This window comes from Pleurodeles waltl, chromosome 3_1 (assembly GCF_031143425.1).
Source record: "Pleurodeles waltl isolate 20211129_DDA chromosome 3_1, aPleWal1.hap1.20221129, whole genome shotgun sequence".
Lineage (NCBI taxonomy): Eukaryota > Metazoa > Chordata > Amphibia > Caudata > Salamandridae > Pleurodeles > Pleurodeles waltl.
The window spans coordinates 1683226858-1683241139 of NC_090440.1; the positions used below are offsets into that span (position 1 = coordinate 1683226858).

A 14282-nucleotide genomic window follows, 5' to 3' on the forward strand; every position below is an offset into this window, starting at 1 on the left:
GAATGCTGCATACTTAAATCCTCTCAATACCATTTCTAAATTACTCGACTTGACCACCCCTCATAAACTTAACACCTCTTGTAGTCGTATTATCCTCCAGACAGGGGAACTGTTGCACTACACTCATCATCTACCAAGCTCCGGTGTCCTTGGGTCCTGACATCCTTGCTTCAGTTCCCATTCCATGCATAGGTCGAAGGGGAAACCTAACAGCATCTACCAGATTATGCAGTACCATCAGACCTCAAATGCTCCTGGCACCTCTCTATAAAGGATCTTATCTTTCAGGAATGGAATGAGCTGGATAAGATATCAGTGTCTCAATTTATGTTGCAGTGTATCCTTTCTAGGTGATTGGGGACTGCAGACTGTAGTGTGTTGGTGTGAGTTTTAGGTGCTAGATGTTCGGTACGTGACTGGGGTATAGGTTGTTTTATACGGATTGCTTAAGTGGTGACAGGAAGGCCGACATGGTGGTTTATTTGCATTACATTCTGGAACAGTGGCTGGGCGTTACATTGACAGATTGGACTGTGTGAAAATATGATTGTTAGACATTGAGTTACTAGTTGAGGGAGTGGTAAGAATGCACCTAGGATATTAATCACAATCATTGTTAGGGTGAACCCTCAAACTCACTAAATTAACTTGGGCTCAACCACCTTGTAGCAATTGGGACAGAGCAGACAAGCCTAACTTAGGGCAATGTATAAAGTATTACATTTGAAATGCAAATCAATAAAAAATAATAAAATGAATCAGAAAAACAGAGTAAAATGAAATCACCAAAATGAGGAAATCCAAAAAGGGAAATATGATTATTTTAGGAACAGGGTCAACAAGCACAAAGTGCGAATGATAGTCAATGCTCATAGCAGACCGGGACCTAGGGGCAATTTGATGGTGACCACGATCGAGCAGGGGTTGGATACACTAACCAGGTTTGTCTTGGTCAAAGATTTTACCTCTTGACTTTAGTCCTTTAAATACAATCCACCACAGTAGTACCTTACTAACCCTCCACGATATCAGAGGAAGTGCTTAGAGACTCACAGGGTGTTAGAGTCCATTCCAGGTACAGTTGCCACTGGTAAGCTTGGTAGTTGCAGCAAAGGCCTCTTGTACCTTGTTGCATCCCTATAGCTTGACCAGGAGGTCAATCTTATGATCCTTGGAGTACCTTTTTTGTCCTGGATACAAAAGGTGGATTGGGTCCAGTCTTCTAAGATCTTCTCAGGTGTCAGCCAGCATGTTCTGCCCTTGTTTGATCTTTCATATGTCCAGGAGTGTTCTGAAGTGGGTGCCTGGAGATAACATGTGTATGCTTGACATGAGCTAATGGCTGGGAATGACCTTGGGGACACCCTAATCAATGGGATAACGGTTCCTGGGGCTAACCCTACACACTTTGGACCATCATTGTGTGTGGAGAGTTTACTATGGTAATTTTTTTGTCCTCCCCCATCTTACACTAATATACAGTTTGAGGCAGGCCCTGTGACCACGACAACCTCAAAGATAGATGTTTGGTGGAACAAAGCTGAGTTTTCAGCCACCAGATAGGGGATACATAAGATTTGTATAGGTGCCCTGTCTGCGCCCTTTGTAATGCTTCACAACTGTTATATGAAAAACCTCAGCAGACTTATGAAGCAGAGTGTGGCATTCAAGCAGAACTTGAGACTTCAGTGTCAAAAAGAGTTCCACCGTCATTAGGGCCTGTCTTGCTGGGGAGGACTAGGGGAAGAGGCAAAAGAAAGGGTCTGCCCAAGAATCAGCTAACACTTGACTGTTACAGAAAGGACCTCTTTGAAGAGTGCCCCAAGTGTCACATGAAAACTCTCAACAGACCTATCAAGCAGGAAATGACGATCAAGTAGGGTTTGACATTTTAATGTCAAAACTAATCCTCACAACTCAATCCTGCATAATCTGTCAGGTTCAGAAGGGTCATCTCTGCCCATTCATGTCAGCCTATTGTTTGCTCCTGGGAGCAAGTTCACACCTCATTCATGCCTATTCAAATGCTAATAATGGCTAGCAGACGTGGCAGGGCAAAATGCAGATTTAGCTTCCAGATGTCAGGCAGAGCAAAGGCAACTTTCTAAAAGTTTGATCAAGTAGGGTTTGAAATTTTAATGTCAAAACTAATCCTCACAACTCAATCCTGCATAATCTGTCAGGTTCAGAAGGGTCATCTCTGCCCATTCATGTCAGCCTATTGTTTGCTCCTGGGAGCAAGTTCACACCTCATTCATGCCTATTCAAATGCTAATAATGGCTAGCAGACGTGGCAGGGCAAAATGCAGATTTAGCTTCCAGATGTCAGGCAGAGCAAAGGCAACTTTCTAAAAGTCCCTTTTTCAAAATAGTTATTACAAATCTGACCTAATCAGTGAATCCCATTTGTAATAAATATTTCAAAAAGTCCCAAAATTATGTTTGCAGTTGTTTCCTAGCTGGGGAGAGCATTTATTAAACTTGATAGTGTATCTCAATGCTGTCCTATAGAACAGCCATCCCCGCTACAGTGAAAATAGCTTTAACAGCCTTTTCACTGTAAGGACATGCTTAACATTAACCTTTTACATATCCTACTTTTAAATAGCATGCACCCTGCCTTATTGAATAAGGGTTGCTTAGGGATGACAAATTAATGTTTAAAATGAAGGTTTAGGCCTGTCAAACAAAAGAGTTATTTTGACTGATAGCATTTAATTTACAGGTCCTGTGGATACAGGGCCAAATACACAAGGGACCTTAGAGGAATTAAAAAAAACAATCAGGTGTATATTAATTTTACCAGGTTTAAAGGAGAAGCAAAACACCCCACCACTGGTTAGCAGGGGTAAAATGAACAGAGCTCTATAGCCAGCAGAAATAGGGTTCAGTAAAAAGGCAAAATAATCCTGGGAGGCCCTGCACAAAAGGTCAAATTTCTAACATTTACTTTACATGAAAACTATATGTGAACGTTTAATGCAACCATGGACGACCCTGGGCAAGCTGGGCTCAGGCCAAAGGCCCCCATGTTTAGAGAGACACACAATGGGCTCAGCTATTATTGTCTTTATAATTTGTATTGATTTTTTGTTATTTTATATGGCAGCTCCTGTTCATTTTCTATGTAAAACCTACCATTCTCTGGTTTGTCTCCATTTCAACTACTATTCACCCATCCCCCTTTCCCTCTCACTACCTCCCAAAGCTTTTCACTTCCAATTAAGCATATAAACAGGTGATTCAAGCCAGATGGAGAATGGGAAAAGTTGTTCGTAGCCTAAGGTAATCATCCAAGACTTGAGTGACCAGTGAACACAAAAGGCCCCTCCCATATTAAGATCGTCTGCAGCAGCAAGGTTGAAGACAAGGTCATGCACGTGGAAGTTGACAGGGCATAGACTTTTCATAACCCAATAATGCTCCCTTTCCTACCCAGTCTTGGTCAGGAACATCCACTGCTAAGCATATTTTCATAAATGTAGTGTTATGCACACCACTCAGAAAAGGCAGAAGTTGAAAAGTGAGGGAGGGTAGAAATTGAGGAGGGAGGAATATAGGGTGCGCCGAATTTGAGCAAAGACAGGCCCTGAGTGCAACAGTACATTTTGGGGAGACATTGGCCTAACACACAGAGCTTCCGACTTTAATTCTAGTTAACCGGGCTCGAGTGCAAGCATGGCATAAATATTCTGTGACTCTCTGTAAATCGTTTAATAACCTCCCTCTGTCTTCAAAAAAATGACCTTGTAGAAGAACGTAATCTGGTTCTCACGTAAAACGCTCTACTTCTTTTCGGCCACTTTCGCGCTATATAAAAAATGCAAAAAAAACATTAAAACATAAGCCAGGCGTTTCTAAACTTCGACTCTTTGAAAACGTCAACTTTTTTCACTGCTCTCTTGTTTGGGTTGTATTCTTTTCACGGCAGTTTGAGGAAGGGTGTGCATCCTTTGTGGGGAGGGAGCGCAGAGCGGGGCGGGCAGACAGCAAAGGAAGGCTGGCAGAAGAAGGTCTGAAGGGAGAGGCGCGGCTTTTCGAAATTGGGCTGAGTAACCCAGCAGCCAATAGCATTAATGTGAGAATTGACTGGTGGGACTAGCGGGGAAATCCTCTTCCCACTACCAGGTTAAAGTCCAGCAGCAGGAGGGATCCCTCCTAGACCACGGCTTGACCTCTCCCAAATCTACGGTCCCACTACTCTTTCTGCAGGCGCGCGCCGGTGCTTGTCAGTTTACCCCCGGGCCGTGCCAGGAGCGCGCACTCCATCACCTTTACTATCTGCAGACGGGAGCGAGCGCTTCACCGTTCTTTTCATCTGCAGTCACATCTTCGACTCGGATTCGCCGACCCTGGCCTGGGTGAGGTGTACTATGAATCTGAAGAGGTGTCTCCTCTCGAGTCTGCTGCTCCTTGGCTGCCTGAGCGCGAAGTCCAGAGCTTACAATATAGATGTAACTCACCCCAAAGTCTTTAGGGGACAGAACGGCACGTTGTTCGGGTATTCTGTCCTGTTGCACAACTATGCGGATAATATTTGGTAAGTTTAAGACCCTCTTAATTAAAGTTACATTCAGGCGTACACTCTGTTTTTAGTATGCGTTCAATATAAAGATGCAATGCTGTTCTGCACGCGCATGTAGTACATCTCACAACAGTATTGAAAAACTAGCTTCCAAGAATATCGTCATTTGATGCGAGTTTTTCAGAGGAGAAAAAAGCACCTAAAACAGGACGGGCAAGCTGAAATATAGTGCTTCAATTCAATTTTATGATTACTTAGACACTGGTAGCTTATTCTGCACTCCTGTCAGGCTAGATTTTTCTTGCTTGACTTTATTGGTGTTCTCAGATGCAGCCCGCATGGTTTGCAGACATCTCAGTGAAGGCTGAGTCCGTCCTGCACGGGGTGTTGGCTAATTGCTCTCTTCCGTTTCCCAGGCTTGTGGTCGGTGCTCCCACTTCCAACTGGATCGCGAACCAGTCTGTGGTGAACCCTGGCGCCATCATGAGGTGCAGGATCGAGAATAATTCCGGCGGGACCTGTGAGCAGCTGATGCTGGGTGAGTATTTATGTGGGGGGTCACACTACTCTGAGTACAGCAAGGTGAACAAAACACATTTGCACCATTTTACCTGCAGCATAATCTATTGGTAACGTGGTTAATCCTAGGGAATAGCGCTAAATGATTGGACGCAACTGCACGCCGTGAAAGCAATTTATCAAGAGTTCAAATTATTATGGGGGGGGGGGGGGGGTGATAGGTCATACTTGTACACACTTTTTTTTTAAAGTCTGATATGTCTCCCACACGTGGGGGGAGCAGCGTTGAATGGTCTATATAATTTAGCCCCTGCACTTTTGCTCACGTGTACACTTTTAATAGTACGTATGGACATTATTTCGGCAAACAAAACCTTCGTGTTCATGGGGAAAAAGTCGAAGGACCGTGCAGAGTGCGTTGTATTTATTTTTAGCGTGTACGCGGTATGGAAACAGAGACGACCGGCGAGATCATGCTGCTACATCCACCCATCGTGGCAGATACGTGTGTGGAGCTTCGTTCGCTCCTCCTGGTTTCGCTTCCTTCACTCAGGGTCCCACGTCTGTTTGCTTAATCACTAACACCTGGTCACCAGCACGCGCCCTCCGCAGCTATGGGGGCGGAGACTGCCCTGCTGTGTGGGGTGATGCAGAACACATTGGGTGTGCAACGCGGGGCACGTGAGGACAGGGGCCTTACGTAGGCCCCTGCGGTGGAGGGGGACCCGTTCAGCCCAAGGCCAAAGCATATCTTTAAGTTATGACTTTCCTCCCCCTCGTCACATTCTGCAGGGGCCCTAGCAATACGCCACTGCCCCCTTATAAAGTGTTAAACTGACCCATTTTCAACGGGGGCACTTCAGCTCTTTTCTTTCTCTGAGGAATGTTTTGGGAAAGTTGTAAACCTCCATGTATTTTAAGAACGATTCAAACTGCTGCTTCTTGTAGTTTTTATTCTCCCAAATGTAAATGCATGGCTACACATTGGCTAGCTCCTTGGGTGACTTACAGCTTATCCTCGTGTTTCAAGTGACAGCGTTAATCACGCAGGAACCTTTTGCTTTACAATATTTGGAATCAGGGCCGGCCTTAGCTCTGGTGTCGCCCTGTGCAGCAATGTTTGTTGGCGCCCACCTCAGTGACCACCTCCGCCACGATTGCCTCACTCCATCCTTTAACTGTGCCCCTCGGAACTCCGAACTCTCTCCAGGCAGAACATTAATCGCCAGTTATCAGGACATTTTTATTGTGGCCTGAAAATTGCCAGAAGCAGGGAACGCTGCAGCAGGTGCTTTCAGAATCATAATATACTTACAAATTCCGCTCCCCCACACAAAGTCAGCACCTGGTGCGGTGGCACCGATCGCATCGCCCTAGAGCCGGCCCTCATTCGGATAGTGAAACTACAAGCCCTAACTTTCTTAATGCTGGTGGCCGTATATATGGGAATGATTGAAAGTTGCTCTCAACATGACATGGCATCTGTGCTACTGAGAGGCTACAAGTAGGGCCTCTCGAATTAAGCAGTAATGGAGGCTAAATTATGCAGGGGTATTGACTAAATTATGAGGCAAGCAAAAGCAAATATGTGGCATAGTGTGGTACATGCTGTAGGCAACATCCTTTTATTTTTTGGACATTTAAAAACATAACCACCATTTGGGGAACGTTCACCTCATTAGTACATGTTTAACACCTGAACACGGAAATCCCAAGCTACAAACTGCAGTTAATTTTTGCAAAGGGTCTGCCACTGCTATCACCACGCGTGTCACTCTTTTTTTTGTTTTTTTTTGGCAATTTTTGACCCTAAAGGTAAAACAATTTTTGTTAAAGTCCACAATTAATGAAGGAGATGGTGGTTTAGGTGGCAAGTGTCACTCCTGCCTCACAGGATGATGTCAGCTGTCTGGCACTTTCCAGTTAGGGTCTGTGATCAGTATTTATCATAACAGCTAAAAGTACCTCTCTGTGGGGCGAATTTATTGGTTGCGATAAATAGCACCAATTCCGAGTTTATATCCTTTAATGGGTAATAACGTGACTTTTGGTGCTAATGGCATCAGCATCTGAATGTCACATTAATTACTTGACTGGGTTAGTAATTACCTGATTTTTTTTATTACAGGCTCAAGACTCTATTGCACCAGTAAATACTTCTTGCAATAAAGTTCATAAACTCCTCATTCTGATCACTGGTTAAATAGGGATTTGCACAGGGTTTGGGATTATCTAGCCTTGGCACAATCGGGGCCTTATTATCGGCTCCTAGTATTTGACCCCACTTGAGTGCAAAGAGTGCTAAAGTCCTTCCTTTCTCTGTAAAGTTTGCTGTATCCACATATTCAACTCTTTAGAAAGCACCCGGATACATCTCCTAACCACAACTGATCAGAATGCGTGCTACTATACTTTACAAATTACTGTTGCTCAAAAAGCAACACAAACATGGTGCATGATAAACTGCGTTTTTAAGTGACTGACATTGGTTTCCTGCAAACCTTTGCACACTATTCAGGCTCCTTCCTGTGGCTTCAAAAACATAATGAAAGAAACAGTCCTACAAGCCCTCGACCCAGTTGGATTATGCGCATTTCCATGGCACGTATTGTTTCCTTAGACAAGTGCCTGTGCGAACGTGAACTCTCTTGTTCATTGTTCAGCCACGGACTCAAGCTACAGCTCAGTGACTTTCCATTTACTCTGGTGATTGCAGTGCTCTTCCTCCCATCCTAAATACAGTAACAGAATTACCTAAATGCAAACTTTGTCAAAGCCAATAGGCCTGTCTTTTGATCAAAAGTGCTGAACGCTTCCATTAATTCACTTACACAGCAATCGCGCCATGCACATAGTCACTCCCCCTTATACTCCTGCGTCTGTCATCCACCCACAGACTCATTCTTGTCTTTACCCATTTGCCCATCTAAAAAATCACCCACAAAATTAAATTATCAGTTAATAGGTAATTTCAGTAATCAGCCAGACTGCATTAATGATTCAAATGTCTGTTGAGATATTTCTGAGAACGCATGCCCAGTGAGCACTGGCAGATCACCCCCACCAATCAACTCTCAAACGGATCACTGATCCTCACATAACAAGCACTACTGGTTGTTTTCCCTCAACACCAAGCATCAGTTACACTGAACACATTCCTTGCCCCCATGCCTCTGGAATCTTTAGTGCTTACAGATCCTCACCTTCTGCTCAGGGACTCTGCCTTCAACCTTACGTGAACAGGTCTGCAACAGTTGGTACCAGCTGTTTTCTTTTATCTCACATTAGATTCAATGAAACAATCCCAGTCATTCTGCCTCTTTAGGTCGATCTTAGGCAGCGCGCATGCACTGTCTTGGGAGACATGATGTATCTCTCTCTGTGAGCTTTGTGCACACTCGTTTCTCCTTGGTTTCTTGTAGTGTCCCTCATAAAATCTTGCATTTCAATGGTTCCTTTGTTGTCTTTGTTCCACCTTTTGGTGTTTGGTTCCCTCCCAGTCAGACTGTCCCTGTTACACATGGTCTTACTCGTTGGTTTATTTATCCTTTTGTCTGACACACTATTTTTTTTACTTTCGGCTTGCTCAGCATTTCAGCTGCACCTCCCACTCAGTTGCTTGTTAAATTTGCATTCCAGTGCTGTTTTGCCAAGTTTCTGAGGAGCACATGAGGCATTGCAGTTCCTCCCACTCCCCGTTGTGCCTGGTGCTTCTTCCCCCTCTAGCGCAAACTCGATCTGAAGGTATTGGAGGGCTTAACATGATTGTTTCATAGGTGATTTGCTCAATTCATATGTTTTTGAGCCGATGCTGTGACTCAAACCTGGTTGCCCCTGAAATTTGACAGTGCTTGGTGCTTACAAAGGAATTGATCCACCTGGTCTCTACTCTATCACAATATACATCACGTCTTCTGGCAGCAGCAGTCATGCACTAATGTGGTTGTCGCAGGATCGCTCGTCATGTCCTGAGCAGTCCCTCACTTAACCTTGCTTTAATAAACTTCGTCCACTGTCCAGGCTGCACAAGTGGAGTGCATAAATCAAAGAAAGGCAGAAAGCTCTCAAGTAAAACATGTATTTGAATGCTTGTTACTTATTCCAAAGTGTTCCCCAGTCTCTCTGTTTGTTTTACTAGCCAGAAAACTGCAGTCTCGCTCACGTCTCCTCTGAAGTAGTTCGAAGTTCCATTTGTTTAAATTCCCATACATTGTCTGTACACTGCATCTGTAGACATTATCACAGAGCTGTTAGTTCAACAAAATTCTAAACTAACACAACCAGGTCGTATCTGAAGCACCTGGGATAAATATACTCCTACCATGCAGCTCAGAAACATTTGTTTGTGGGCAGCTTGTAGAAGATGTGTGTAAAATTCATCTTTAATACGTGTTAGATTAGTGCTTGGCAATGATGATCATTGCACACCAGAAGCGCAAGGTATCACCTACTAGGTAAGCATCTTTAGGCACTCAAGTCTGTACCATGCACTAAATTTCATCACACCACCTACTAGCAGATGAACTGTTTTTCTCAATGCCAAATGAAGTAAAACGGGAAAGGATCAGATGTTTTGCAGTCCTTTGCTGTAACATTTTATTTATAATGGAAAGTTTATGTTGCTATTCATGGAAATCAAATATGCTTCAAAGAAGCTTCACAGCACTTGTCAACAATGTGATAGTATGATAAAATCACATACTACAGCATAGCCCACTCACTAAAGTGCATCTAAGCACTGATAGCAGGTAGTTACTGTTCAGGTCAACAGCAATTTTCCACCCACTACTTTTGAGCCCATCACTTGCAACAGACAGATAGGAGGCCCCCAATCCACTGACTATTTCATTGTGTTAGTTATTACATCACCCCATCCCCCGGCTTTTCCCCAGAGCTTTGCACGTCAAGACAGACCTATAGGTGTATCAGATAGCCTTCTGAATCATGAACAAGTACTCAATTACGAGGGGTGGGGGCTAGTAAGTGGCACTTCTCCCAAGGTGGAAGAAATTCTAGCACAGCTCTGCCTTTCACCCCTGAACGCACACGGCCAGCTCAACAAAACCCCTGTGTGCATTGGAACGATCATCCTCACTTTTATGTTTAGCTGCAGCAGGTTTTATAACCTACTAAACTACAGATACAGGGCACAGAGGGACACACACACTAACACATAGACATTAGGGCACAGACAGGCATATACAGATATATGATGGCCAGTGCGCTTACACACATAGACAAACATAGGCCTGCACAGGTACATAAACAAAACCATACAGACATTCTCAGATGTACACACAAACCTACACCAAGATATGCAGACACTAACAAAAGCACATAAATAGGCCAGTATGCACAAGCATGTAAATACAAAAGAAACATATAAAGACAGATACTCAAGCCCACAAAGGAAAATAGTTACAACCTTAGACACATATCAGCAGCACAGCAAACAGCATTGACTAAGCCATCAGATTTGCAATGGCAGCTAAAGGTAAAACCCGCTGGCTTTGGCAATGCTTGTTATAATGGCACACACGGCATGACCTGCTACTACTGTTTTCTCAGCAGCCGCTACCTCTATTGCAAATTGTAGTGCCACCATAGATGACTTTGGTGCAGGAAAGAATAACAGCGCTGGATCCTTCTGTCTTGGGCAGTTAGCAGTAACAATGCACCTTCATTGCAGCTTATGTGGGGATGTGTCAACTGGTTCCTGTGTGTATGTGGGGTGGGGATCAGGATTACTTGACTTCAATTGTGACAGATGGGGTTATTTACCTCTTGTATCATGGGCCACCTTATAATTGGACCCATGTTGAGCACCAAGTACACTCCGTTGCTCTGAATGGTGATGCAGGACAGTTCAATGAATACTCAAGGAGTTGGTTTGTGTCGAAACTCAGAATTATGCAAAGCGCACAGTAACACTTTATTAATCAATGTCTAGCCGGTGTTTTTACTAAAGTGTTCACACACTATAAAATACTAAAAATAAAGTTACATATGTACACCAGGCCTCTGTGGCTCCTCCTCAAACAGAGGTCAAATGCATAACGGCGTCTTGGTGCTAAATAATGCAAAGCTCCTTTCTAAGGTGTTCGTCATGGAATTCATAATGTAAAATCCTTTTATTTTGTATTTGTCACAGAGATCAGAGTATAAAACCCTTTGCTGTCGTATTTGTCACAAGTGCTACGTTTACAATGTAAACCCCCTTTAGCCTGTAGTTGTTAGGGGATTGCCCCTAGCAGAGCCCCATTCTACTTTATTTGACACAGGGTCTGTATTAACAACGTCCCTAGTAGTTATGAACTATGGAACTACTTCATAGATCAGCTGGTAGAACTGCTGCCCAATAAGTTGCCTGTAAAAAAGATCAACAAAGAGGCAGAGGCTAAGTGTTAGATCCACCTTAGCAGGGGACCCAAATTAAGCATGTAAACTCCTATAACACTTGACTCAGTATAGTGAGAGCCAGAGCAGATCAAGGCCTACTCAGGAAGAGTCAGCATTAGAAAACTGGAACTCTACAAAGGGCATAAAGCTTTTACTAAACAATGTCCAGCCAGTGCGATTACTTTAATGTGCAAAAAGTACTTTTTAAATATTAAACATAACACTATAAATGTTACACAATCAAAACTAGACCTCTCCCTGCCCCTCCTGAACTAGAAATATGTTTGAGAAGGTCTCTCATGTGAAGCTTTTCCTATACTAGTAGCACCATGAACAGTTCTTTCCTACTGTATTTGGCACAAGGTCTGCGTTAACAGTGTCTCAGTATACGCTATGGAATTACTTCATAGGCGAACTAACGCAAATGCTGCCTAATCAAATGTCTGTAAAGAAAGAGAAGCCCCACTCTCTAGTCACTTTTTATTTCTTTTTTTGTACTAACATGAGGTTTGGCAGATGGCTAAAGCTTTCTCTTGCCAAACCTAAAATAGTATTTTGTGGGCTTAAAACACTTGACACATCGCAATCTCCATGTTATCCTAAGAAAAGGTGAGTTTACCTCATAGTTTATTGTAACTTACCTCGTGTTGGTCCCTTTCCTTTTTAAAGGTCAGTCATACCTGCCAACTTCATCCTTTATGTAGTGCGCTAAAATGATGGAATGGAGTGCAGCCTGAATAGTTACCAGTGGTTGACACTAATTGAAGCCTTTCACAATTCACTTTTTTGTTCCATGTCATGAAGTTCTTTCAGCCAGTTTGGAGTCTATGGCCAGAGCACATTGAAGTCTTGTAGATTTTGCTGCTCCCATCATGAGACAGGCCTTCAGGACTCAATATGCCCTTGGCTACAATGCATAAGGTTGTCCTCGTTGCATGGGACTACTAGTTAGCAGTCCCATGCCAGTTATAAGGTAAGCAAGGAATTGCAAGAATGCATGAAAGGTGGAGCTTTCATCACGTACACTACTTCCTGGTACCGGAATCCAGTTTGTGACAGCACCTTAGAAGAAACTTAGGCCATAGACATACCTTCGGGGTGCTGCTTATCCCATTTTTCTTTTGTAATCACTACTTCTGCTTTCCTGCTTTTTATCTTAGATCTTTTTCTCAGTTTTGTTCAGCAATGTTTTTTTTCTGAATACACCTCTGCCTCTTAAACGTCTGAGGTACATCCTTTTCACGGGGCTTCTATCTTGTTTAACATTCAGCCCGTTGTTTCGCAACAGCTCACAAACGTTTTATTTTTTATTTTGTATTGAATCTTCTTAGTAATGGGTATTTTGCCTTGCTTTTCTATCATACGCCTCACCCTCATGAATCTTCTCCACCCATTTCTTATTTTTATGTATTATTATCAGTTTTCACCCTCCATAACCCTGTTTTTCCCCCCTCCCATTAACTCTTTGTCCACCTCAGCTAATACCTCAGCCTCATTCCTCAAACCCTCTTGGCCTAAAACAGAAATGTGTTTTCCTGAACACGACCCTCACTAAGGAGTGTCCTAAATCGCTCTCCTGCTTCTTTGTCCTATGTACATCACGGCTTCATCAGTGGGATGAAACTCCCAGTAAATTCTGCAATACACTCCACTACAGTAACTACCCCCCCCCACGCCGTTGTAGATTGAAGCTTTGTTTTGCCTGGTGTCCTCCCTTTCCTGGACGTTACCTCCCACAGTGAGCCACCTTCAGGTAGGGCTAAGCTTGGGCTTCTATTTGCACGTTTGAAGTATGGAAAGCAATGAATTAAACAATAGAAAACATTAAAGCAAAGTAAACCCAAAAACTGATGACTCACATGCAGATTTTACAGAATGATGTGGTGCAGAGGAACGTATATGCGTTTTCTCATCATTGCAATCCAGTGAAACAGGGAAGTGTGATGTACAGGATGGATGGACTGACTTCACCCATCCTGTACACCAGCCAAACTTCTCTATTCCACGCACAACAGGGCTTGGACTGCTGGTTTGCACGGTACTTCATGAAGCAAAAGAGGGTAACAAAGGTTACTGACATACCACATTTTAAAAATCAAGGAGGCTCTGCCCAGAAGAAGAGGATGGTGGCATGGAGGGTTTGGCAGAGTACCAGTTATTGAGATGCATTGGAGCATAGCACTGAACATTCCACTGAGAGGGAAGGAAATGAAGGTAACACATCTGTGTGCAAATGATCAGTTTAAGATTAGTTGAGAGGTTGCAGACAATGGAAAAAGAGTGGTCGATATAGTGGAATAGCACTATGAGTTCTACAGAACTATTGTCAGGGCTCTATGCAGGAAAGGACTCCGCACCACCCGACCATTATGCTAAGAAGAGAAGGGCATATCAAGGCCTATAAGCAAACAAGAGTGTCAACACTGTAATCACTTATTACAGAAAATGAATTTATGTAGGTTAATTCGGTTCACCATAAAACTTCAGGATGCCAGTCACTAGTGTACAAGATCTCACAATTTAGGAACTCAGCCCATATCGATGCTTGCAGAGGATATACTGCACCCAGGAGAGATTAAAAAAATTAGGAAGAAAAGAGGACAATTTAGCAAGATTTGATGGCGCATGCAAAGGAACAACTCGGAGATTATTTCACTGCTGATGACCCCATGCAAATAGTCCTTTTCCCCTCCAAAGGAGGAGTAAAGGGGGTCTCATCTCTTCCTTCTACCACTTCCACTTCCACTTCCACTTGAGTGGCTTGGAGAAATTCAATGGTTCCAACCATCACTTTTTTGCTTTTTCTCAATATGATGTAAGTGGAGAAGCATAAGTTACC

The 14282-nt window shown here is 43.4% G+C and overlaps 1 protein-coding gene across 1 annotated transcript in view; it reads left to right on the forward strand.

Annotated features, from left to right (window-relative positions):
- The first annotated feature begins 4134 nt into the window (after positions 1 to 4134).
- Positions 4135 to 14282, forward strand: part of ITGA4 (integrin subunit alpha 4) — a 365777-nt gene continuing 355629 nt past the window's right edge. The window contains exons 1-2 of the mRNA XM_069225453.1: positions 4135 to 4540; positions 4942 to 5063. Coding sequence (XP_069081554.1) covers positions 4374 to 4540; positions 4942 to 5063 — 289 coding nt within the window. The 5' untranslated portion in view covers positions 4135 to 4373. The remainder of the gene's footprint in view (positions 4541 to 4941; positions 5064 to 14282) is intronic.